Source organism: Sturnus vulgaris, chromosome 9 (assembly GCF_052056855.1).
Source record: "Sturnus vulgaris isolate bStuVul1 chromosome 9, bStuVul1.hap1, whole genome shotgun sequence".
NCBI classification, from domain to species: domain Eukaryota; kingdom Metazoa; phylum Chordata; class Aves; order Passeriformes; family Sturnidae; genus Sturnus; species Sturnus vulgaris.
In genome coordinates, this window is record NC_142251.1 from 7333970 (window position 1) to 7361267 (window position 27298).

General features: G+C 42.4%; 1 protein-coding gene across 3 annotated transcripts in view; it reads left to right on the plus strand.

Annotated features, from left to right (window-relative positions):
• BEND5 (BEN domain containing 5) overlaps positions 1-27298 on the plus strand; it is an 875016-nt gene that overhangs the window by 670699 nt on the left and 177019 nt on the right. For all 3 annotated transcript variants that reach the window (XM_014870680.2, XM_088169741.1, XM_088169740.1), the window contains exon 8: positions 23400-23514. In XM_014870680.2, the coding sequence (XP_014726166.2) occupies positions 23400-23514 (115 nt within the window). The remainder of the gene's footprint in view (positions 1-23399; positions 23515-27298) is intronic.

Below are 27298 nucleotides of genomic sequence, written 5' to 3' on the forward strand. Positions count from 1 at the left end.
TATCTCCAGCTTCTTTTCCATCACAAAGCAGTGACCCTAGTTCTCCAGTTGAATTCTAAGAGGCTTCTCTTTGTCTGAAGCTGCTGCTCTGAGGAACACAGCTCCCAGTGGCTGACAGCTGTTTCCTGCACAAAGCATTCCTGCTAAAAATAGAAAGCAAATTGCCCAGCTTGTATTTATAAAGAGTTGTAAATCTCAGGCTTGCGGGTACAAATAAATAAATAACCCTGGCACGCCTTCATATAACTTCATTGTATAGGTCTGAAATGTTGTACTTCTGCATGTGACTGTCTGCAGCAGTGAAGTGTTGATGGTGTAAATCAAAATAGCTCCCCTGGAGCCAGGGCAATTTGGTAATTCTCTGCAGCAGCTTGGACCTGGCCCTGCTGAGCCGATGAGTTGCATCAATCAAGCATATGCAGAGTTTATTATGTTGTGTGCTCATGATGCCACAGACTCGGTTGCCATTGGCCCTGCTGGTACCCAAAGACCTCTGTGGGGAGGGTCTGGCACATATCCATGGTGTTCTCTGTGTGCTCCTCATCCTGGCCAGGTGCTGTGCCTGGCATCTCTCTGAGGCAAAACATCAGCAGTGCCCCTTCTGCTGCCCCAGCCCCCTGGGCTTGCAGGACACTCTCCTTGCTGGCCTGGAGTAGCAAAGGTAAAACCCTTCCTCTAATAAAACGATGCTTCAGACTGAGAGCAGGAAAACTCAGCGAGTTCCCCATCTCCTGCTGTGCCACAGTCAGTGCAGGGCATTACAGCACACATGATGTTTGTTAATGAATATGGATTTTTAATTGGCTGCTTTGATTTTGTTTGTGGCTGCTGGCATAGCCCTGTGAAATGAAAGCTGAGGCATGCTGCTGAGGTGGTGCTTTGTAAATGATGTTATTTTATTTTGATAATGGAGAGTTTATTCAAAAGAGAAATAATCAAAAAACCCCAAACAAAACGATGTGTAAAAGCGGGTGGCATGCTTAGTCTGATGAAACAGCTAGATAGAAGTCATGCCCTGATTGTCTCAGAAACTTTGTGCTTTGTAAGGAAAAAAGCAAAAAACAAACAAAGAAAACAAAACCAAAATTTTTAAAAAACCAGGAAATATAAGAAAAATAGCAAGGAAGGTATCAAGGTATCAGTTTTGGAGAAGCACATGAAAAACTGCTGTGGCTGCAGTTATAACTCATGCTTGACTCCTTTGGGAGTGTCTGGATCCACAGGCACTGGATCTGCACTGAGCCCCTGCCCCGTGTGCAGAATTAGCATCCAGACAAGTAGAAATGTCAAACATTTCAAGGCCATTGCAGCATTGTTTCTAGTGCTGCCAAATGTGAAATTGGGTGCTTGCTCCATCTTTGGAAACTTTTGTGTGGGAGGATCAAAAGAAGGGATAAAAAAGATTCCTCTGGCAGTCAAGTTGAGGGCACACTTAGGAATTTTATTTCTGGAGTCTCAGGAAGCTTTTTGGCATAGTTAGGTGTTGCAGATTTTATATCCAGATGCCAGCTCAGTGCATATGGAACATGTCAGGGTTATTTTTTTTCTTGGTGGAGAGAATGTTTGATCATGCTCACCACCTGGAGTATTAAGTTCTGGAAACTGATCCCAAAGATTCCTCAGGAGCCAGCAGCAGCATCTCATGGATGGAAGACCAGAACTGTGACTGCCCAAGCTTGGAGAATCAGTCCATAGGGGAATGGAGAATGAGCTAGAAGCTTTATATTTTTTGTTTTCCATTTTTTCCCATTGATCTTTGGTTTTATTCAGTTCAGTCACTGTCTTCTTTAAAGCCTGAAGATAATATCTGACTCCTTACTCATTTTTCTACCTGTCATTGAGCTGGCCAGTTCCCTTACTGTTCTCTTTGGCCTTCTCTCTGCTGAGGGATTTTTAGCTGTATACTCCAAACAGAAGCTTCCTGGGGCCTCACAGAAGCTGCCTATTACAACCCCCTATTACAGTCTTCTTTCTTTTGACTAGTCAAGGTCCCTGAGAAGTTTTGTAGCTTTAATACATTAGGAGATGCTTGTGCCTGTCTTTTGATCCTTTGTCCTCCACTTTACCCACATATTATGAATCTAAGCAACGATTTCGTGTTCCTGTGGGGAGGGGAAAAAAAAACAAAAAACAACTTGTCGTCTCTCTGTTCAAAATGGTTTCTCTGTCATTCTTCTTCATATTCTACTGTGAAGAATCCACTGAAAACTGAGTTTTGGATACAAATGCCCTTCATTCCTGCAAATGTGCAAGTATTTTAAACTTGGATGCACATTTCTGTCACCTTCCAACTGTGGAGTGCTTGCAGCAGTAGCCAGACCTCCTCAGAATCATCAGGCACCTCATCCAGCAGCTACAAACAAATGCTGTAATATTTCACACATGGCACAGCTGCCGAGCTGCAGCTCAGCTCCTTAAAAGGCAGACAAAACCCTGGAGGGCCTCTTCATAAAAAGATGGATTAAGAACCTTTTGTTTCTGTTTTGGTCTTTTAAGAGTCAGTACATTGGTTAGCCTTTTTAGGAAGTTTTCCTGGTGGTGGTTAACTGCTGGTGGTGGAGCTCAGGGCTGGAAATGGAGACCCAGTCATCAGAGAATATATTCAGAATGTTCACATGAGTACCATTCACATCCAAAGGTAGGGTGGTCTTCTCCTCCTCAGATGGTGATGGTCACCATGAGCTTGGATGTTTGTACCACTTTTAGGGATGAATAAGTAGGAGTAGGGTCCAAAATTAAGGTGATTTATTTTCACTTTGCTCTTATAGAGCATTTTGTAACCAACTGGAATCACTGCTGCTCCTGGAAGGCTTTTGCAGTGAGCACAAAGAAGTGAAAATTCATCTTGCAGCCTGAACTCATCTCTCTTGGGCTGTTCAGATTTCTGAGGGATTTTTCTGAAGTTGTGGGTTTAAATTATTTCCCTTTCTTAGGTACTGTTCCTCGTTTTTCTCCTCTGCAGTATTTTCATTTAAGAAAATATGTGCTGTTTTCTCTCCCATACTTTACTGTAAAGGAAAATAAACTGACTGTGTGCACTAATGTGTGTAAAATCTGTGCAAACCCCTACCCTCTAAGCACTGGCCATAAGGCAGCTTTCAAAAGGCTTGGATTTTATCCAAGATCTGGCAATAGGAGTGTTTCTAGCCTCCAGTTTTCTCAGATTATTTTCTTTCTTATGTTTGCTAGATTTTATTTTCTTTGTGAGAGAAAAACTGTCCCTCATTATTCACATACATGGAAAGTTGTAGGGGACACTCCTATGTTTAAGTTCATCCTGTATGCTCTGGCTTTTGCCAGCAGTCAGTAATTCCAAGGTTACACAAGTCTAGATGTACCAAGAGATGTATTTTACTTATTGATTTAGCACGTTATATTAGTAGGATGTCATTTGTTGATTTGCCAGTGTGGCATCCACCGTGCCATCTAAATGCAGAAATGAAAATTTGTACCCTAAGCCTGTAATAGGGTTTTCAGACTGGGATTCCAGAATGGGATCCCAGTGCAATACAGGAGAGAGAGGAATCCCACAGCTGGTTTTGAAGTTGCTGAGCATCTCAGGCTCAGTGTAATTTGACCTGGAGCTGACCTTGAATCTTATGGGCTGAAAAGGGAACAGCCATTAAAAAGAAAATATAGGAAAAACAGATTCCTGGGACTTTTTTCCATAAGAAACGGAGCAAAAATTACTTTTCAATCAATCTTTTTTTCTTCATAGCTGCTTAAATGAATGCTCCCTCTTGCTTCAGTTTAAATCAGATGATATGAAATGAAGAAACAGATTACACTGGGCAAGGTCTCTTGATTTTCTGTTTGCATTCTTCGTCTCTGGTTTTAACCCTCACCCTCTTGCCTGCAGAGGGCAGGGAAAAAAAAATCTGAAAACGTGTACAAATTTTGATTCTAAGTTTAAAGAATGGAATAGCAGGCAACAGACTGCCCAAAAACAAGTCTCCCAGCAGCTGTCTCTCAAGTTCTGATGTTGCACTATAACTCACTGGGCCAGAGGGTAATTGAGCTTGCTCTCTGTTTCACCAGGATGCTCTAGGATCTATGAAGGATTTAAGTCCTGGAGAGATTCCAAAGTGGCCTCTTAAAACTGTTTTCTAGTTCATTTTGTGGAGGCAATGCCTTCAAATTCTTTGAATTTGATCCTGCAGGAAACTTGAAGGAGTTAGTAGGAGACTGAAGTTGCTGAAATAGAATAAATGTGACTTGGGTGGGGCTTTTTCCCTTGTGTTATGGAGTTTGTTTGTTTTGTTTTGTTATTTATTTGGGATTTGTGTCTTTTATTTATTGTGGGAAACACAGTCATAAGTGTGAAAAAGGTCCTTTTGAAGCTTGGTCTTCTACTTGGAATTTTATCCAAACTCTGTCCTTTCTTATGAAGAAAGAGGAGGAATATACTGTCACAGTGGAAAGCTGCTTTTCTGTTTCTTTTGTTAAGCATAAGTCTTTTGAGCATTAGAACATAAGTGATAGTAACTGAAGGCCAGGACATGTTTTACATGCAAGTGTAAATTCAGTCTTTACATGTGAAAAGAACCTTTCTGAAGTGCCAGAGGTGATGACCTTGCTTAGCCATCTCCAGGGCATAAATTTCTCCTGAGGGGAAGAAATTGAGTTCTGTAGCCATCGGTATAAGATGCTTTTGGTAACAGCAGCTGTACTGGAGAAAAAAGCACCTGGGAATTCCTGTGGTGGCAATGACTGGCTCCTCAGAAGCTTGGGGACATCATCTGCCAGATTTCCTATCAGACTGAATGTGCATCTGAATAAATGCATGGCTTGCATCTCACTTTATCTGTTTTATTCTTCTGTCTAGCAAGCCAATTCATCTTCGTTTCCAAGCTATGTTTCCTACCAGAGGAGGAAACAAAATATGATTCCATAGGGAATAGGAATCCTATAAATGCATGTTTGTTACATTACTGTCAAGTCTCACTTCTGTCTTCTGTGCCAAATGAAAGAGAATGGAAGCAAACACTTCTGCTGTCCTGGCTACTTCTAGACTCCAAGTGAATGCCTCCATATGTGTAAAGGCTTAGTGTGCAGTTCTTCTTTGGATGTGCTTGTAAGGCATCTCTGGGTGCAGGAGGGGGCTCTGCCATGGCCGTGCAACCAAGGACTGAGTGCTCTCTGCTTCAGCAGTGCCTTTTTTGGGAGCCTCTTCCAGTGTTTCTCTTTGTGGGCTGCATTGCTAAGAAGAGAACTGAGCAACACAGAAACTTCACTTTAAGGGTATTTTTGATACTCTCTTACCACCTCAAAGACACAAAGCTTCCATTCCCTTTCAATATTTAATGTATCCTATGCAAATCTTTTCTGGCTGCAGTCCATAGGAAAATGCATCCCCTAGTGCAGAGCTCCACCCTAGGGGTGACTGCTCTTGGTCAAAAGAAGAGTAGAATCTTTCCACAAAGTGAATGGTGTTCTGCATCCAGACAACGTCAGGAGAGGATGGGAGCACTCCTGTACTTTAGGAGCAGTGAGGGAACATGATGAGCAGGGGCTGCAGTTCGTGGTCTCTTTTACAGGAGTTCAGAAAACCAAATGAAGCAAACAAAGGCAACAGAATTCAATAGCCCAAACATAAAATGAGCTGTAGAACGCTGTTAAAGTTGTAAAATTGCATTCATCCTTCCCACCAAGAATTTTTTAAGTGCATAGCTCCTCAGCTTCAATACAAAGGGAAATACACTCTCCTGACTTCTAAAGCAACATGAAAAACACCATTGTCTGTCCCTGGTATATCTCCTGGATGAGACTTTAGCGTGAAGGATCCCAGGAGAGAGAAAGGTTGTTCTGAGAATAATAAGACATCCATATCGGAGTAATGGAACTAAAAGCTCCTTTTAAAGTCATGTTGATGTAAATAGGCATTAGAGGAATTCCTGCTACCCCGTGTGACATTGGCTGTTACAAGATACCACAGGCTTTGAATCAATTCACTGTGGTGTCAGGCAGGTACGAGGGGTTATACACCTGGGTTCCTGAGCTGCAGGAAATTTATGATGAGTTTAAATTTCTCTGACTGTGGAGTTATGTAATTCACTCCCTTACAATGTGTGTTTTCTGGAACTCCTGCAGAGAAGAGAAGGTGTGATTGTGGCAGGGTGTGGAGGGAGACTCTGCATTGGCTGGGTGTTGCTGTTTGCAACAGCAGAGAAATTCCCAGAATTTTGGGAACCTGAGCTGTGCCCAAGGGAGGAGCTGTGTCACCTGTGGCAGTTCTGTGGATAAAACATCTCTCTCCACCAACAGCAGAGGTTGCTCTCCCTACTCTTCTGCTCCATCTGGAGCAGCAGGAACAGAAAGTTGTTCTGGTCAGGCAGGCTCACCCCTCTACAGCCCAGCCCTGTGTGCTCATCTTCCTGCTTCCAGTAACTCCTCATCCCTGGGACAGCAAGGTCAGCTTTGCCTGTGCAGCTGAGAAATATCAAGTGGCTTTGTTTGATTTGGCTTGCCCTTTGCCCAGAGCAGGCCTTTGAATACCTCTGCTTAACAAATCCTCTTTACAGTAATCACAGAGCTAAAGGAGCCCTTGGTTTTCAAGGGGGAGAATTGAGAAAGGCTTCACTGTAGAACAGCAGGCAAATTTGTTTTGTCGTCATGTGAGATTGGCCAATTAATCTCTTGGACATCCTGGTTTTGCAATGTTTCTTGACTGCTCATACTTTTGGATAACATTGGCTTAAAGATTATTTCCTCCCAGCTCTACCAACCTCCCTCTAGGGCAAAGCACATCATAGTTGTACACACTGTGGCACTTTGCTGATGTCTGAGGATAGGAAAAAGAGAAAATATTGATTCACCTGGACTTCATGATCACTTGGCTTTCCTTAATATGGCCTGTTTTTCCCACTAAAAATTGCAGCCCGAGTGGATTCAGAAGGTGCTTATCCATGTCTGCCCAGTTATCAAGGTAATTTTCTGTGTTTATTGCTCTGTGTGGTCATGGGCAACAAGTCTTACACTTTTAGGGAGCAGTATTACCCCCAGGTACCAGATCTTCTCTGGGCCAAGGCAGGAAAAAATATGCAAAACTCAGGACCAAGATGTAAAAACCACAAGAAATTTGGGGTTGTCTTAGGTCTCATTTGCATGGCTCTGTTAATGACAAAAAACCCCACTTTGATAAGTGACCATCATTGCCATCAAGGAATCAAAGTTAAATAAAGCCCTTTCAGTCAGTCCTGCAGTGTGTGAGAGCTGTGCTGCTCAAGCTGCAGGTCAGGATTCACAATTAGGAGTCTCTTCTAGTTTTTATAATTTAAGCCCTTTCCATTCTCCTCCAGCAGTGCCCCAGCTCTTCCTCACAACTGATATTAATCTTGCTGGTCTATTGTTTCCAGCTTTGTCTTCTGACCCTTTGTTCTTTGCCTGCCCTGGCTGGGTTCAGCTGAATTGATTTTTTTTTGTTTTGTTTTGTTTTCATTTTGTTTTCAGTCCTTTTGTCTCTGAGGTGCCCTGCACTTACCTTCCTGCTCCTTCTGCTTTGCTCTGAGGAGCCAGCATTCACGAGTGACTGGGATTTGGCTGCTGCAAACTTTTCTTTGACACGAGGGCACTGAGATTAAATTTTCCCTCTGCCCCTGCACAGATTGCTCAGATGCTCCTCGGGTGCCTGTTGCATCGTGCATGTGTTTATAAGAGCCATGTCACCCTGCCTTCTCCAGATTATAGAGAAAATGGTACAAAGCTTGTTTGGAGGGCAAGAGGCAGGGGCTGGGGATGAAAAGAGGCTTCTGCCCCAACAACAGCCCTGTGGAGGTTGGCTTTGCTCTTTCAATGCAGTCTGGCTTCTCTGCACTCTGAGGGTGGAAGGAAAGGGTAATGGGGCATGTTCATTACCAGTTCTGCTTAATTTTACCGAAGAAGAAATGTAGGCACACATTGCTTAGCTGAGACCTAATGCAGGTGCAAACTTCTGTTAAACACTTTGTAGGCAGAGAGGGTAAATTTAGGGGAGCTTTGAACAGTGGCAAAGAGCTCTCTAAAAAGTCACTTTTGCCAGGAAGGTTGGTTCCTTAGTGACTGATGTCCCCCCTAAGTGGCAATTTCCAGATGTGCCCTATAGTGTTAGTCCAAGGGTCAAATCACTTGTTGCATGTTCTGCAAATGGTAACACACTCCTGGTACCTGTGCTCTGACTTGGAGGTTATGGATTGAGTCTTTGCTGCTGCTAAATGTAGAAGATAATTGGAGATGGATGAAAAATAATTAATTTGTATTTTTTTTCCCTAATGCCACAGGTTTTCAGAGTATTATACATTTCATACAAACTCACTTATTTTTCTGCTATTTTCCCTTTCTCTCTATTGTGTTTTTCTTGTTTCTCTACTTTTTAATCACTTTATCACTGATGGAAAAAAATGTGGTGGGGAAGGCAAAGAACAAAGAAAGGCAAATATCTGTGATAAGTTAAAAGAGGAGGAAAGAAAAAGTCTGTAGGTCTTGTTATGTGAAATTTTGTTCAAAATTATCACAGTTTACTTTAAAATTTTCAGCCAGTTGTGCAGTGTGTAGGCAAAACTTTAAAAAGATGGGCGTGCTTTATATTATTAGCATGTTTTAGATTATATATTATAATACATAATATAATATATAATATATAATATATAATATATAATATATAATATATAATATATAATATATAATATATAATATATAATATATAATATATAATTTCATTATAGTTATATTTTATTAATATATTATAATTCATTACATTCTATTATTTATTAATAATTATATTCTTACTAATAATATATTATATTATTAATAATGTCTATTAATATAATATATTATATTAATATATTATATATTATTATTTATATATGATATATGATATATGATATATGATATATGATATATCATATATGATATATGATATATGATATATTATTATATATATTAGCATAAGCCAAATCTTTGGGTGATTACAGAGCAGGTGTGACACAGACAGTGACAACAGGGCAAGTTCTGGTTCACCACGGCCTCCACCTACCCAAAAGGAGCATCACTGAGAGTTTTCAATTTTCATGGTTATTAAAGTTGAACTGCTGTGATGATTTTAGTACAACACTGATCAGCTCAGTGTCTTGTTCCCTTAGAAATATTTGTGCTTGGTGTCATAAGAGCAAAGGGAGAACAGGAGGGTGCCTAATTCCCAGGTACAGGAGAAGCCATTCAGCCTCCGTGAGCTTTACCTGCCTTCCATCAAATGGGACCTGATCTGCCAAAGAGTCAAGAGTAGAGCTGGAAAATGCTGTGACCCAGCCTTGGTCCTGGTGCCATCTCTCCAAAGCTGGGTGTGTCACTCATTTCTTGGGAGAAGCAGGGAACAGAGCTGGAAGCCTGTTGGACCTGCACCCCAAATTCCCTGCAGGAGGGTTGCTTGCCCTGGAGCCAGCAGATCACTGGGATCTCAGTTTGCCCAGAGTGGCACCTCTCCCTTCTCAAGCCTGGCTCCTTCATGCAGTAAAAGGGGCTGTTCATTAAAGTTAAGTTTACCTTTAAGATCTTAAAATTCAATCTGACTGTTCAAGGTAGAAAGTTAGACAGTCCTCACCCCTGGTTCCACATGAACTCTGATTCTTCTTCCTGGCAATGCTCCTAATGGCAAGGATATGAGGGAAATAGCACCTTGACATCAGCTGGTGTGGTCACAGTGCTGCCAGAGTTTAAACCCATCATTGCAAAGTGCTTGGGGAGAGCTTCTGTCTGGGGCTTGCTGGCACTTGAGATTTCATTTGCATCTGAGGCAGACTGTGAATGTGGAGTGCAATAGAACATTTCTCCAGTAATTCTTATTCTGGAACAGGAGCATCTTATGCCTTCTTAGTTTAATATGCTTCAAAGATGATTTTGCAATAAGACTGTCTCCAAACAGAATTCTTTAGGAAATGGCAGGGTTTTTTGGCTGCTTCTTCCTAAAACAGCAACAACAAACCCCCTCAATCCTTGGAGGCCTCCTGAAATATATATCCTTCTGACTTTTCTCCCTCATGGTCCTCAGATGGAAATATATACTTTTATACCCTCCTGGAGAATTTCACTTCTTCACAAGGAGATATGTCAGTTGTTTGTGGTGGTCCTACTCATGTGAGGGAATTTTGCTGATTATTCCCTTTCCAGTGGTAATTACCATCACCTTTAGGATCTGCAATGCATCTCCATTTTCACAGCAAAATTTTCTCTGTAGTGAAGGTAGGGGCTTATGCCATATTCTGCTGCTTAACAGCCAGGAGCACATCTGCACTGACAGAGAGTGACCCTAATTTATTTCTGTGGAGCTTTTTCTTGCCTGGATGTCATGCAGCGTAAATAAAAGAACAGATCCCTCTCCACTGACGAGGGGCAGAGCAGAGATTTTGCAATTTCTTTCTTCATGTAGAGACATGGTCATTTTTTTATTCTTCTATAAGACAAAAAAATAAACCACAGGGAAAAAAGCTTTTTCCTGCTGGAGCCTAGTGCAAGCAGCTATCCAACAAATCCCCTCCAGTACCACTGAAAGCAACTTGCAGATACACAACTTTCATCTCTGAGTCAAGGGGAGGAAGTTCAGATGCATCCAGAATTTGCTTGGCCATCACATTTTCCCTGAGGATTAGGTTTTGTTTAATAGATCACTCTTTTTTTTTTTCCCCCAGAAATAGTTCAGATGTTGAATACAGTCCCTGCTTTACTTTCCTGTCAAAACTGAAGCCACAGACTTTGCTGTGCAAATGGACTTCCATGGTTCATTTTGGTTTTAACTATCCTTTGACACTGATTAGAACAGCTCAGCCTCTACTACCTTGATACCATCTGCCAAGGGGGAAATGGATACAGATCTGCTTTAGTCTGGTTTTGCTCATGTGGTAATTTTGGATACCTTTGAGAGACAAACCCAGAGCAGGGAGGAAGCTCCCACTGGCTCCAGGGGACAGGTAGCCACCTCTGAGGAAGCTGTGCCACTCTTGCCCTTCTCATACCCAGAAATTAACCACAGGAGAGTGTAAAACAGCTCTTCATTAACAGGATTCTCTCTCTCTGGCTCTGGAATCTGATGGTTGTCCATTTTACAGCTGCTGTCTTAGTGGTGATACCAGCCTTGCTCAGTGCCTGCAGACTTTGTGCCCTGCTTTGCCACTGGAGCCTGGCAGGTGCCTTTGCCTCTCTGGGAAAAGAAGAAACTGCCTTGTACCTTTTCAGTCAATTTGAACAGAGGGACAGGAAAATCCTATAAAAGTGAAGCAGTATAACCTGCAAACCCAGTAAAGTGGAAATCAATGAAGCAGCCAAAAGGTGCCATTACAGCTGGCTTAGTGTAAGTTCTCGTGTATCAAGAGCTACAAAGTGATCTCTTCGTTCATCCCCGCAGGGGAAATGAGGGCAAATGGCTGTGCAGGTTCCTGCCAGGCCATTGTTTGGATCTGGGGAATGTATGGATGTGCCACATAAGAATGGCAAAGCCACATCTCCTGTAGAAATGAACAGCTGGGGTTCAGTCCTGAGGAGGGGACACCTCAGCTCTTCTCTTTAGCTGAGTGGATTAAAGTTCTGAGCACAAGAAAGAATTCCTTTCCCATATCCCAGTTTTGCTTGGAGTCCTGTACCTGTGTCCTCTTGAGATCCAGAGCATCAGGGCACCACATCACCCATGAGGGCACCCAGGGTGCTCTTGCTCCTTCCCAGCAATACATATTCCACTTTCACCCTGACAGTGGGTGGCACCAGGAGTCTGTCTGGCTGAGGAGCCCATTTGTGATGTGGCCAGCAGCAAATGTCTACAGCTCATTGAAGATAAAGGTAAATTAAAAGAGATACCCCCAATACATCCCCTTCACCTGTAGGGTGCTGGGGACTGGAAAGGAGAGGTGTGAATGAGTGATGTTCTGCAGAGCCCCTCTGGTCTGTGTGTGTGTGCCTGCCTGACTCAAGCCTGTTGCCTCTGGGTCTTTGCTTGGCTGAGCAACGTGTTTGCAGATGCTGGAAACCATTTTTAGAATGTGTTTAAAAATACATATTTTTCATTTCTTCCCTTGCGTTATTTATGTAATGCCCTTTCCCTTTTTCACTGTGTATGAGATTTTCATATGTAAATGTATTCTCCGTCTGCCTCCAGAGAAATGCACCTTTTGCCTTCTCAGCTTACAGCACATTCTTTGCTTGGGCTAATCTATCCATCTTCAGGCCTCTGTAGCTCTAGTTGAGAGCACAGTTAATGCTGCAAGAGCTCAGTGCAGCTCTGCTTTGTTTGCTGGCCCTGCAGAGCAGCATCTGGGACAGACCCAGAGGAGGTGTTGGGTAAAACGAGTCCAGCCCTCTGCTCCCAGTGCCCACCTTTGTTGAACTCAAATCCCAAAGGCTCCTGATTCCCAAAGAAAGGCACCTGCTGCCAGGTTATGAAAAGGTAACTCTGGTCATATAGGAAAGGCTCTGAGTCTGGGGAGACAATTCAACAAAAAGCCTGAAAGGAGAAGGTTCATCTTCTTTGGCTATTCCTTGCAACTTTTAGTGGTTTCCCAGGTAGAAGTAAGTCTCCTTAGTCCTCCTTGTGTCCATCAAAGTTTATTTTTATCACTTTTATAGCTCTACTGGGAATCTTTTCCCCGGTGCAGGCATCTCTGGAAAATTTACACTTGTGGTGCAGTCTTCTTGCTGGCCCTGGAAAGGTTTCTGACCTCCAGGTCTGCAGTTGTCATGATGGGGAAGAAAGCAGTCATCTTCCAGGCTCTGGGGAGATGAGTGTGGTCCTGGCTAAAGCAGCAACACTGCAATAATGATGCAGTTTCTCTATTTCCCCTGCAAGACCCTTACAGCTCTAAATAGCAAACCGGAGAATGAAGTGATTTTCTGTTTTTGGTTTTTTACCTCCTTGCTGGTGCTGTGTGAGCTGTTGGTGGACAGCTGAAATTCCCCTTCGGGGCCATGGTGAAAAGTCTGGTGTTTTAAGTGAGTTGATGAGGATAGCAGGAAGCAGTGCAGTGATGCCTGAGTTAATTCTGCCAGGGTACATGCCTGCTTGACTCTGGTTCATGCATTCTGGATTTTACTCCTCTTGTGTTCATTTCCCCCCTCTTTTCAATCAAGCCTCTATTCTGGGTTGTCTCTTCTCTTGCACATCAGGGAAAGTGGAATCTTCTGCATATTTCTGTTCAACTCTAAGGCTGAAATCCTAGATGTATTTAATATTAGCTAATTCTGTAAAAATGGAGGGCTGTAATGCAGTGAATATTTTTCGAGCTGACTGGGGGACTCACACTCATGGGAAGGACAGACTTTGAATAATAATGACCAAGCACATCATATTCTGAGGTAACATCTTGAGAATGATTCTGATAAATCCCAAGTAATTCATTAATGAAACAAGATCATCTGATCCTTGCAGTGTTTCTCCAGGAACCCTTTTGTTTTTCCCCAGGAGGAAAAGAGGCATTATCCAGGGGGTATTGGTAGGCTCATTTTGATGCAAAGAGAGCTCCAAGCTCCTTACAGCATATTAAGAAAATTAAAGAAAGGAAAGCCAGCCAACAAAGCCACCCACTCAGTCTGTGCTGTGCACTGAATTTAGGAACCCTTCAGGCAATCCTGCAGCAGCAGCTGTGTGCTCCTGCCAATACCTCCTCTCTTTGTCAGCCTGACAGGTTCTTTCAAGCCAATTCCACAGGTCTTTGCTGTTGCATCAGTTCACTGGAGAACTGCACAATGCCCCTGGGCCTGGGTTTGTGGTTAAGCAAGGAGCATCAGCCATCAGGGTAATTAAGGGGCTGAGATTTGGGCTCATCACTGCAGAGGGCAGGAGGCAGTCTGCTTCCCTCTGTGCACGTTTGCACTTTTTACCAGACAAATCCAGCCCTGGCCTCATTCTGCTCTTCTAAATTAGTCTGCTCCTTTGAAGCTTGTGGGTATCCCATTGCTGCAAGGAACAGGAAAGGCAGAGACCATGAAATAATGGGAGGGATTGACCCAATGTTCCAGAGAACATCCAGAGCTGCAGAGAGCACGAGTCCCTGCACTCAGAGCTGCAGTGGAACGGGGGAAATGGTGCCACCAACACCCTGCTGCTGCTCTGATCCAGTGCTCAAGCAGCCTGCTGCTGCCTCAAACACCCAGGCTGGAATCTAGTGGGTTTTTTCCTTGTTCTGTGTCTTTTCCTAAAGTCCAAAAATCCAATTCAGTAGCATCAAAATGAGTCCTGAGGCCAGAAATTGCTGCATCCAACAAATAAGAGAAAGGGTCAAACTGTTTGGTTCCTTGGAGTTTCCAGCTGTTAAACTGCCAAAGCATCAGAACAAGTCTTGAGGCATGTTAGAAAACAATTTTATCAGAACAAGATTACATGAATATGACCTAGGTCGTCTTTTGTAGCAAGATCATTTGCATGGTCTCATCATCTACTCATGTCTGTTTAGTAATGTTTAATTGGTTTTGGTGGTTTTGCTTTTTTTTTTTTTTTTTTTTTTGGCTTATCAGACAGGATCAGGTTTTGGGTAGAATAAAGTATCCAGAGAATTTTAAAGCAGGAACTAGACTTGTCTTCACAAAATGCTTAACTGTCTTTTTTTTTTTTTTTTTTTCTGACAATTTTAACAGGCAAAATTCAATGCCACATTTTACCCTCTCCAGGTAATCCTGTGAAGTTCTGAGAATCAGCTACAGCTTGTGGAACACTTTGTGTGCTCCTTTCTGTGCTTACTTGTTTGGAGGAAAAGAAAACAGCAGAAGTGAGAGCACTCAGGGCTGCAATTCTGAACTGACCAGCAACACTGATTGTCTCCAAAATCCTTTCCATCTTGACCTCTGCAGGGCTTATTTTCAGAAAGTTCTTATCTTTAGGGAAGAGTGGGCTGGGGATGGACTGTCAGTGGCACAGATCTCTCTAGTGACAGCTGAGTAGGAACAGAAAAGTTTCAGAATTTTACTCAGCACCTAGCATTTTGTGGCCACTTGCCATGTTTCCAACCACAGTCGGCTCCAATGAGCTTTCATGAGTTTGTTTGGAAAATCCATCTGCTGGTTTTGGCCCCAGAGATGCCAGTTTTGCTGCCCTGCAAATCTGGCCATTGCTATCTCAAGTTGAACACACTAAGATAGCAGACTGGGAGCAACTTGCCAAAAATCAGCAGTGCTAGAGACTAAGATCAGGCATTCTGGCTCCTGGTCCCACATCCCAGTCACTGGGAATGCCAACTTTAATTATGTTTTACTGGCAATGTATATCTATATCTTTTCAGCACTGAATTGGGATGTTGTGCTCCAGCCAAGCACCAGCAGCCACATATCCTTCAAAGCAGATGTGAATCTTTTTATGAGGAAAGAGCAACAGCTCATAAAAATACATAGGAAATCCCAAACACTCATCACTTAGCAACTTTCTACACTGAACTGATTGCACTTCTAGACTGCTGATGTGTGACTGACTATTCCAGTCACATCCATTTCACTGAGTATTCTCCCTGTTTGAAATGCATCTGGAGTGTCAGGGTCTGGAACTCTTTGGTGTTCTGAAGCCTTGTTTGCATGGTCTAAATGTAGAAGTCTCAAAATAGTAGGATAGTGCACATGAAAGGCAGTAGTGTAATTGTACCTCCATAATAAATATCCATAATAAATTTAAAGGTTTCCATCTCAGTCAGTCCTGTCCAATCAGCAGACACATTAAAATATGAAACAAGGTCTGCCTCATGGTATCATATGGCCCATTTTCTCACCCAGGAGTCTCAGAATGTTTTACTATGGCACAGTTTTCCCAAATCTTCATTGAAGTTGCAGTCTTAATAGATGTCAAATCTCACTTAAGGCTGTGGTGGCAGAAATGTCTCCTGTATCCTTACAAGGATTTTTATGACTATATAATTGTGGAAAGCAGTTGAAATGTTGGGTACCAGAATGGTCAGAGTCATTTTATCATAGAGCTGTGATGCAGCAGCACAACTGCTCACTGTCCCCACACCCTGATCTGCTGATGTGTTTAGAGAGGACTAAATTATTAATTTATTGTGGTCCTCCACTACAGACTTCAGTCCCATCTGTTGGATCATTACATGCAAAATAAGATATCTGGGAGACCTGGAGAGGTGGAGGTGTTGGCTGGGGTGCCCTGACTTGGGTCAGCAATTGGCAGAGCAGTTTCTCTCTCATACTGACAGAACCCAACTGGGAGGTTCCTGACTGCTTCCCACTGCTTCACAGGGATCTGTGTTCCAGCCACACCAAATTCCAGATTAATTATTCCTGAAACCCTGGGCTAATTGGAGAAGGGATGGAGGGAATGGTCAGGAATGATGGGTTTTTTAAATCTTCTTTAAATCAATTACTGTCTGTGCTTACCATGCACATTAAAACTGGAGAAAATCCACAGTGCCTTGCTCTGCCATTTGAAGTATTTGCTGCCAGTCATTCTCAATTCCTTTGCATGCAGCCCCTCCAGCAGAAGCGTGGTTTTCTCTGGAGCTGACATTAGCGCTGTTCCACTGGGCTGGCAAAATGCAGTGAGGATTGTGTTCCCTGGGAGACTGGCTGTTTTCCATTTATTTCACTGCTCTGGAAACAGGCCTAGCTGTAATGGCCTAACATATCTTAAAGCAGGAAAATTACTAATTCAAGTCAGTGAGCATATTTTCATTTTAAAAGAGTAACAAATTAAATAAACTCCCTGCATTTTGCATTTGAGACCTCAGTGTTTCATCTGCTGTAATCTAATTCACCCATTCATTTCCTGCACATTCATTTTATCCCATTATTTGAGATTTCCTTTGCTTTTAATCCTGTGTTTTGAAGAGACCAAGAGTTACAGCAGAGAATAGATGAGAGACTAAACGGTAAATAAAAGAACAAACATGCTGTAATATAGCTTGATGTGTTTCTAATCAATCTGCTTATTGCAGCTGCATCCTTAGTTAGGTGTGCAACTTTTCTGACTCAGATTGATTAAAACTTCTTTAAAAATAGGTGAAATGGGGCTCTGTGCACCATTTACCAGGTACTAACTGTTGATTTGGGTTTTTAGGTTTTTTTTTTTTACAATAGCAATGGTGGTTGCAGGTTTAAAAAAACAACTGAAATCACCATGGGGACCTATAGACTTTTTGGGGTGCTTTAAACCAACCGAAATCATGCAACAAGATCTTACTTAGCACTGAAATATTTACCTGTCTAGCTGGGGACAAATTTCTGTGTGATCAAAAGGTTTGGTACTCCAAGAGAATCAATCAGCCTTTCTCTTTCTGTACCCTTCAGAAATAATGCAACCAGGGATGTCCTTCCTAGAGCTGTCTCACCTGCCCTGCTTGGCTCTGATGTGTTTTGTCGTGGGCAATTGTTTATTTGTTGTTTCCCTTGAGACCTTGCTGTCCACAGGAACCACTGGGGAAAATTGTTCACTTCTGTGCATTTTCAAAAAACTTGATTGTTCTTCACCATGTGCCACCAGCAGGCCTGTGCAGGTCCCCTCTGAGCCTTTCCTGGGGGAAGTCTGAACGAAGCCTGAGCATCAGCAGAGGAAGCAGGAGAAGAGTCTGACCTGAAAAGGGGGGTCTGATGGATGCTCACCCAGGTTTTGTGCAAGGTGCTGCATCCCTCTGAGAGCAAGAACTCTCATTTGCCTTGCACCTGGGAGTGCTGGGGATGGCCAGAGAGGGGTTCATGGAAAACAAACACTGTCCTGGATCTTCCCAGTCTTGACTGCAGAAACTACTGAGAGAGAAGCACGTGTATGCAGATGGACACCAGTTTGGGCATTTGGAAACTGGTGACATAATTCAGACATCAAATTTTCCTTCGTCTAATGCAGTAAGCTGGTGTCTGTTTTAGTTTTGCTGTGCTTCTTCACCAGCCATATTAGCTTTTATAATTTTGATGAAATAAACCTTGGTTTTGCCATGGATTCCAAAGGGACCTTTGGAAAGGTAAAGCAACCTATTAATAAAGCACTCAGAATCTCTAGATTCTTTCTGGATTGATGTTAGCATCACCCTCCTTCACCCCTTTCCCTGCCCAAGAAACATGTTTCTAAAAAAATGTAAAGTACCACAAATGAAACACTCTGGAGTTTGTCAATCTGTTTTCCACATTAGGAGGAGGAGTAGAACTGGAAGAAGGGGCAGAGTCAGCATCTGTGATGATTTTGTGCATATGGACCCCTCTGTGATGATCTTTTGCAGGAATAATTTTGGTGACAGCATGATGTTAGATCATGTCAGTAACCTCACTATGAGTCAGCTCTGCTCGTTTATCACCCTTCACATGCTTTCATTGTTGTTCTTGCTGTTGTGCTGAATATTGAAGCACTTCAGACAAAGGCATTTTTGGACCGTTTCTGCCTGTTGGGCTCTGCTGGGGCTGCACTGGAGGAGCAGATGTGCATTCTCTGGAGCCCACTCTGGCACAGCATTGCTGTGACCTGTGCTGGGCATGGTTCACTGGGAGTGTGACACCTTTGCTTCCCACCATGCTGGGGTGGAGAAGAGGGTCCATCTGTCTTTTTCATGTTTTGTTTTGTTGTTTTGGATGTGTTTTTTTTTCCTGCAGTCCCATGAGACAGGGCAAAGGCTGAACAGACCCTGTTGTTGTAGGAAAAACACTTCTTAGGCAAATGGTGGCACAGTGATGGCTTGCTGTCATTTATTTTATGTACTGTACTTGGGTTTTTTTGAGAATATTCTAACTGCTTGACCATTATCACCTTTTTGTTTTATTTTTTCAGTGTCACATTAAAAAAACCTCTCCAAAAAGCCCAACCCCATATTTTTGCTTACTTATTCCCCACTGAAACATAACTATAGTGTCATTCACATTGGGTTCAGTCTCCTTTAACAGTATACTTCAATAGTTTTATATGAGATAAGCATCTTTAAATTTATTTTCCAGTGAATAAATCCTATGGCTCTTATGCCCAATTGTCAGAGTCTCTTTAACCTGCAGGCTGTGGTGAGCTGAGTGAAGGATACCAGCAGCATTAGGAAATGGGTCTGAAAACATAAATCACTTCTTTCTTGACATATACTAGATACAGTGCAGGGTATGTTTGCATTAGCAGTTGCCATATTGCATTAGGATCTGTGCTGATTAGATTTTCACTAATAGGAGCAGGGCAAATGTATTATATAGTTGCACAATTAAATATATTGTCAGACTGAGGGTGAAAGGATGGAGTAATGGAAAAAGCAGGGGATAAGGCTGGCTTTTCTTTGGAAGGAGCAAATGTGGAGAGGTCATGTTAGAGCCAGCAGGAAGTTTAAACAGAGTTGAAGGAGGTTGTTGAGGAAATGTCTTGACAGAACAGTGGAAATGACGTTATGGAAGAGTGAATGATTAACTTGCTTGAGAAGAACCAGCAGATAATTTGAGCTGGATTGGGCTGGGCAGAAAGATGCTACAGAACCTAACACTGGAGCAGCTGAGGGGTGCTGAGCTGCAGGAGGCAGGAGAAATTTGAAAAAGTGCATTCAGCCTTGAGAAAGAATAAAAATGAGGAAGTGACTCAGAGCAGAAGGGATTTGGTCCAGATTTAGTGCAGTTTCAGTGAAACTGGTTTAACAAGAAGTCAGTTTTTAACAGTCTGATATTTTAAAGTCAATGTGGCCGTGTCTCTAATAATTGCAGGTGTGAGTATTGTTTTCCCTTTTCCTTGTTTTCAATTATTTCTTCCTTTTTCACTTGCACCTCTGAAAAGCTCCTTGAAGTTCATGTAAAGAATTTGGTGGATTTTTAGTGGACTATGAATAAGCCTCTTCTTGTGTCATGGCTGAATGCTGATTTCTGAGCTGTTCTGCTTCCAGGCAGCATCTATAATTGCATATTATTATTTGAAATTGTTTTCCAGAAAGCTTGAGAGGAAAATAATCCATATTGTTTTGCTTCTTCTAATTGGAGAACTTTTCCACACTGTAGTGTGTCTCAGTAGACCCATTCCATCATATTCTCTATTTCATTTTGAAGTCTCTTGAAGAGTTAATACTTTGTTATTGGGCTATTTTCCTTGATCTCCAGCCACAGAGGTTTGTGTTTTTAAATAATGCTTGTCTTATTTTTCGTAGCTGATGTGACTGATTCAGATTGGATTATTTCCTTTGACCCAAACTGGGGCTACAGTTCGAAGATCCAACCAATCTGTGGGCAGCCCTTTTTTTTCTTTAATAGCAGACTAATTGGCAGACCAATTAATCTGCTCATCTGTGAAAAGAAAATTTATGGCAATAAGTAGCTCTATTTCCAGAAGTCATTCTCTAAAGTAACATTACAGTGGCCTTGTTTACTTCATGCCCTGCAACACGATCCAGTGCTTCAACAGTAGCACAGGTCAATTAGTGGACAATTTAAGCAATTATTAGCCACTAACAAGGGTGACTGGCATCATTACCCTTCCTGTTTACCAGCAAACTGTTATTTTAATACAAAGATCAACAAATAAATTAGGGCATCTGTTGTATTGCCATGTCTGCCTTGAAGTAAATGATATTAAATGGGCTTTGGTTGCTGCCAAATTCTTAACCCTGGCCTAATGAGATACACTGATATGTCTCTTGCTGATTACAGAAGCTGTAAAATTTCGTTTGTATTGATTTATTAACAGGAGGACCAAGTTCTCGGCAATGGTATTTTTTTTTAATAGTCTGATATCTGTATTTTTATCTTAAACATTATTGATCCAGAATATTTCAGACAGTCCAGAACTACTGGGTTCCTCTGAAAGACAAAGCTATTTCCTAGTTGTATTGATTATTTGGATACTTGAAATAATTTTAGGGTGAGGCTTGTATATGTAAATATATGCTTTTGTCTCATGCTTTTCTCATGCTCCTTAGAACTGAGCATGAGAAAACTACTTCCTCTACTCCCAGGTTAGAATTCTGAGAGTACATCTCCTTTTGATGAGTAACTTGGCTGCATCAGCCCGAGGAGATTGGGGTGCCTGGGGAAACGCTGGGTCATGTTTGACACCAAGCCCTGGGTGCCCACGGTCAGGCTCCTTTAGTTGGGTGCAGCAGTGAATCAGGCCCAGCAGAGCCTCACCCATTGCATGTTTTTGTGCAGCTTTCCACACCATTGCATGTTCTTTCTCGGGGAACAGTAATTGCCTGCTGAAGCTGAGAACTGCAGCTTCCAGTGGCCGAGATGCTCGTGCTCTGTGAGCGAGGCTGCATCAATGGCAGGGGTGAAATGAGCAGAACATGGACAAGCCCCTTCACTGGCACAGTGGCAGCCCCAGCAAAGCCCTAGAGCCTGGGCTCTTGTGTCAGCTCCTGAAAGAAAAGCAGTCCTGTCACCCCTGAGCTGTTCACAGTGCTCCCTGCAGCCTGAGGAGCTGTGCCATGTGCCTGCCTGGTGTGCTGCCAAGGCTTTTGGTGGAGCAGTGGTGCACAGTGCACACCATGCAATATCTGTGCTGGTTTTGGTTCAGCTTGGAGGGTCTCATCTAACCCAGGACTAAACTTGTTCTGTACACACTGATTTCTGAGTAGTTGACTCCTCCAAGCGTTTTAGAAAACACAAACTGATGTGATGTTTGAGTCTAGTTGAGTCAAGATGCAAGCTCTTTAAAACTAAAACCAGCACAATGTCTTCAGAAATCATGGACTAAGTGAGAGGTTGTTTCCCTTTAAGTGATTTTGAGCCCTCCAGGTGTGAGGACTGTGGATTATGTTTCAGACACTGCCAGGAAACAGTCAGAGCAGCAGTTTAACATAGCTAAGCTTTTCGTGTTTGCACACAGTTAGGAAATCTGGTTATTCAGGATCCAACTGTGTCCCTGTCGTTCCTTCGTGTTCTTGCTGTTGGATAATGAACAAAAATCACAACACCAGCCAAAAAGCAGATCGATGTTCAGTTTCCTTCATCGAGAGAAGGTAATTGCAGGAACATTTCCTGAGCAATATAATTATGTATATGCTAATTTGCCTCAGAAATTCAGTTTTAGTTTCTTCTCAAGTGGGAGACCTGGTTACAAAAAAGTTCCTCTCTCGTCTTCAGGATTAGTCACTGAGACATGAAAAAATTGCTGATGTTTAGAGTCAACTATACCTTCATCATCTCAGACATTTCAGAACCTTATTTTTTTCTCCATGTGCCTCAGAATATTAGAATTCATTCCAACAGCAGCCTAGGTTCAGACTTTCTGGTATTTGAAAAAAAAAAGTAGGCCAAAAGAAATTAGCTAAATGAAGGAGTCATGCAGAATGTGAGATTTTGGTCTCATCTTTAATGCATGTTTCAGCCAAGCTGTAAACAAGTGCATTTAACCTGGCACAAACATGGGGTTTAGGGTTTTTTTTTAATAGTTTGATTGCATCACAAAAAATCAGGTCTGGAGTCAGCTAGTTAGCCCAGGCCATCCCTTCTGTGCCAAATTGTTGCTTGTTATAACTATTCCCTAAAGCTTTACCCTGTCCAGTGTTAAATGTTTCTGATGATGGGATTCCACTCTTACCCTGGAGAGACAATTCCACACTCTAATAGAGCTCACCATTACTGAAATTTTACTGATGAGCAGCCTTAATTTTTCTCTGCTTAATTTTATCCTGTTAGTAGACCGTAGTGATTGATTTATTCTGGGGAAATTCAGTAAATGGTTCCTGCTTCACAGGATGGACCTTACAATAAATAGCAAATTGTCATGACCTATCTGTGGGTGTCCTGAGATTACACAGGAACTCAATTTATCTCAACATTAATTCCCTGGAAGCTATTTCTGTCAGTACTAACTCAGTGGAGGGATGAGCCGTGAATTTAAGTGCCAGATTCCTGTCTCCTGCCCCAGCACCAGCCCTGGACTGAGCTCCTGGTTTTTATGAGTGTAAAAGAAGTGAATGACATGACCTTATAAATTCCAGTCCACCAGTGGCACAATATTCCTGTGTACAGTGCACATGTTATGAAACTCCTTCAATTTTTGGGGGGCACTTTACAGTTCTTTATACATGCAGATGATCTGAAATCTGTGTTCATACATCATGGGTAGTTCTGGGTGTATGCTGAAATGAATTTGAGATGGCTCAGCTCAACAAATTTCCTGTCACTGAGGAGCTGCAGTGTGAGCCCTGTGCAGGCTGGGTGTGAGGGGAATCTTCATTTCTCCTCCTAGGAGCAGAAAGGTTTTGTTATCATGGCTCACCTGATGAGCAGTTACCTCTCCCTCTGTGGAAACTCGACCGTGTCTGGTAGTGCAGCTGTGGTACCTGCATTATGAGGACAGATTAAAGCATTTCTCCCGAAAGTTCTTGGAGTTTTAAGCAGGTGGCAGGTGCTATGTGATTGCAAGTGGTTTGTTCTGTTGGAAGCAGGAGCAGTGGCAGGAACCAGCATGAATCATCATTCCAATCTTTTAGATGTGGAATTTCAGGTAGACATCTGGAAATCATTGATGTCATAGACTCCCTCCTCTTCAAACTCCTTTTTCTTTTCCTCAGGTATAATTGATTTCCTCGTGAGCCACCATCCAATTGCAAAAGTACTGAGAGACCACCTGGTCTTCAAGATTGCTCCCATGCTCAATCCTGATGGAGTTTATCTAGGAAATTACAGGTATGGTGTGGGGAATTAACCCATGTATTGTTATATTTGCCTTATACACCTTGCAGTGTTTTTTCATTGACTCTTTTATGACTTGTTTCAATTAATTCCTCTTAAACTGGAGATTCTCACGTGGCCATGTGCTTCCTGAAATTCCCACGAAGGAAAGGGGCAAATGGCAAATTTGTTCACTGCAGGAGGCAGAGAGCAGCTCTCCAAGACAGCAGGGTATCTGCTCTACGAGCCTCTAGGTGTGGGAGTTAATGTCAGCTCAGAGTTAGACCTTAGCTGTGTTTCATAAATGCACTCATTATGCTGCTCATCAGCTTCTATGTAAATGTGTCAGTCAATCACAGCTCCCTTAAACTACCCAGATCATCCATTAAAGTCACGGATTTCACTCTGTTATTGTACTGTAATAGATAGGGATACACGGAATGGAATAATCATTCCACCCTATGCTAATTTTGCTCCATTTTAGTGTTTGAATTACTACTTTACTACGTCCTCTGTTGAGATCGTATTCAGATAATCTTTTGTTTTCCCTAAAATTGTTTGCTCTTAATGCATTTATTTACAAAATAAATGTGCTGCTGGAGGTGATAATGAAAAGCAGTTGATTAGTTGATGATTTGTTTGTGGGGGCAATTACATGTACCACACAGTTCTCTGGAGAAGCCCCTGAGAAATGAAATATACTGCATGTGGTTTTGCTTACAGTGCAAGACTAAATAACACAATTCACTTTGTAGCCAGGCTACCCTGAGCTTTGGTCTAATTAGGTATTGCATTGCTAGGCAGAATAAGGCTGGGTTATTGTATGGATGAGGAGAGCACTGAGGAAGGAGATAGAAGGTGCAGAAAATGGGGCTGCTGGCAGTTCTTTGTTGAGAAAACAGCCTCAAGTTGTACCAGGGGAGTTTTAGATTAAGTGTCAGGAAAAAATCTTCACTGAAAGGGCAGTCAGGCATTGGAACAGGCTGCCCAAGGCAGTGGTGGAATCAGTATCCCTGGAAGTGATAAAAAAATCATGTGGATGTGGTGCTTAGGGACATGGTTCAGCAGTGCTGGGTTAAAGGCTGGACTCAGTGGTCTTAGAGGTCTTTTCCAGCATTTGTGTTTCTGTGATCTGTGCTCCTTAGCCCTCCTCTTTTTTTGCCCATTGTTAAACTGAAGCAGCAGGGAGCTGTGGGGGCGATTTCAACAGTGGTTCTGAGTGAAACTTCTGAGAAGAGGTGGTGTCCTTCCAGCTGCAGTGATACTCACCAGCTCTTGGCAAATCCCAAATCAGACAGTGGTACTGCACTGGTGGTGTCTGACAGCACCAGGAATTTATCAGAATGTGTCACCACACAGGAATAAAGCCCCAAAATGGGTCTAGAATCTGATACTACATTAATTTCCTTTCTTCCAGGTGTCTTGCACATAAGCAAACTCCAGTTGCAATTATGCAGCTTTTGTTTTCCCCATAAGTTCACTTACCCTGCAGAGATTTTCCCCTGCACTGTTATTTATAGTTTTTGAGAGACACACAGCTTTTTATAGGCATTCATATGGCTCAGAACTTGAAAAGCCTTTTGGGATCCCAGGTAGTGAGAAAGGGCATGTGAATTAATTTGGAATTGCTGAGCTTGATGGTGTACTCTTGGTTTAACTTTCCATGATATGCAGGATTTTCAACCCTCCTGAAGTTAAAGAGAATTTTAATGAGCTAGTTGAAAAAACATTCGGTTTTCTTGCAATTCTTCACTGTATTTACAAATGGCCTAATGTAACTAATAACTTAAAAATGAGCATAATAAGCAAAATGCTACCCATTATCTTGAGAAGAATATTAAAAAGCCTAGTAATGTGCCAGCATTGCAGTTAACTAGTGCTGAGTGAATAATTTACAGCAAACACTTTATTTTCTGCTCATACAAAATCCACAAGCACATCACAATTTATTTACTTGAATTTACTGGATGAATTTCTAAAAAAAATCTCCAAGGATCACTTGCTTGCATTTGAAAATTTAACTCTGAGGCTTCTCAGTGATTGGCTAGATAATTTTGCTTCCTCTCTTTTGGTCTTTGTTCAGATCAGCACATAAACAGGACTTTCAGAAGTTGTCCATGTAGTGGGGTCTAACACAGATCCACTGGCTGGGGATAACCCCCTGCTTTTGCAAACAGGGGTGCCACATGCAGCAAGAGCAGTTGTAGGCATGTGAACTTCTCCCTGTTATCTCCCTCTTTCTCAAAGCAGCAGCTGGTGACTATTTCTTTGGTTCATTGAAGGTTCACACTCAGAGCTGTGCAAGCTAAGATAATGAAATGGGTAATTAAACCTCATGCTTGAGTTTGTAAATTGATCTCCTGCCAGTGTGAGAGAGGCTTTTCTTTTACCCCACCAGCTCACAGCCTTGCACAACTGGCAAAGTGCACTGCTGGATGCACTTGGCTGTGCTCTGGAACCCCAGGCACAGTGGGCACTGTTAAAGCCTGAGTGTGTCAGCAGCTCCAGTGAGAGACTCCAAATGAGAAACACAATTTAATAGGAAAAAAGAGAAAAAATAAAATACATGCAATAGTACAAAAGAGAACCAGTGACAGAATACAACCTGACACCCTGTCAGTCAGGGTGTTGGTAGCAGTCCCATTAAATGGTGGCTGCAGTCCTCCTGGATGGCAGATGTGGTTCAGTTGAAGCAGTGCTCCTGTAGAAGGGTGCAGGTTTCCTCCAAAGGTCCAGTGATGGTGTTGAAAGGTCCAGTTTTTCCTCTGGGATCTAGGGGGAAAAGGCTGCCTTGCTCCAAATCTGTTTTTATCTAGGTAGGAAAGGCTTGGCTCCTCCCCCTGGCTGGAGCATCTCCCAATGGGATGATGGAATTTTATCAGTCATGCACTGGCACCCAATGGCCCATTAACAGATTATATCCTCCTGGAGGAAGGATGGGTTGTGGAAAAGATAAAGAACACTGCCTCACCTGGTTTTAACAGATGGCCCATTAGCAGAGGATTTCTCCCACAGAGAGAAGGATCACTGCCCCAGCTGGTTTCAAGAGATGGTGATAGAATACTTGCTTCTGGGCACATCTTTACATTGTAACCCAGGACCATGGCATGGCATGGTTCTCCTGACATCAGGGTACAAACCAGCCACTCACTAAGCCAGGTTGAGATAGTAACAGCTAGCTGGTGAGATTTCTTCATTGCCATTTCTGGGGATGCAGGACTGACTGAGGGTGTGAGTCCTGTGCTCTCCTCCAAAATCCTCCTTCCTTTGTTGTTGTGAGCTGAGGTTTAGGAGTTTAAGCCAAATCTGCAATGATGCCACCAAGAATTGCCTGTTTTGCACAAACTTGTTCATTCTCAAGAGAATAAACAAAATGGGTTGTGACTCTGCCTTGGGTGTGGTGTAATGTTCATCACCAGCAACAAGTGAGTTTAACACTGCAGCTATAAAGCACAGACTCATCTGTGAGGAAAGTTGTTTATATGTTGCATGTATATTCAGGTGCTCTAAAAGAAATGGTCATGGAAATGAATGTCAGGGCTCAGTGTACCAGGATGCATGGAAATGGGATGCTAAACTTTACTGATTTATTGAAGTTTATGCAATAGTTTAAGAATTTGTGAACCTATGCAGTTAGGAATGAAAAGACAAGGTGCCTTGTGAGATGTACAGGGGAGATTAAGCAGCTCCTTCAATTCAGAATGTTTGGAAAGTCTATACACAATTTCAGTGAAAGTTTTTGTGGGGATTTTTTGTTTGTTTTTTTTGTTTGTTTGTTTTAAACTCTCTTTTCAGTAGA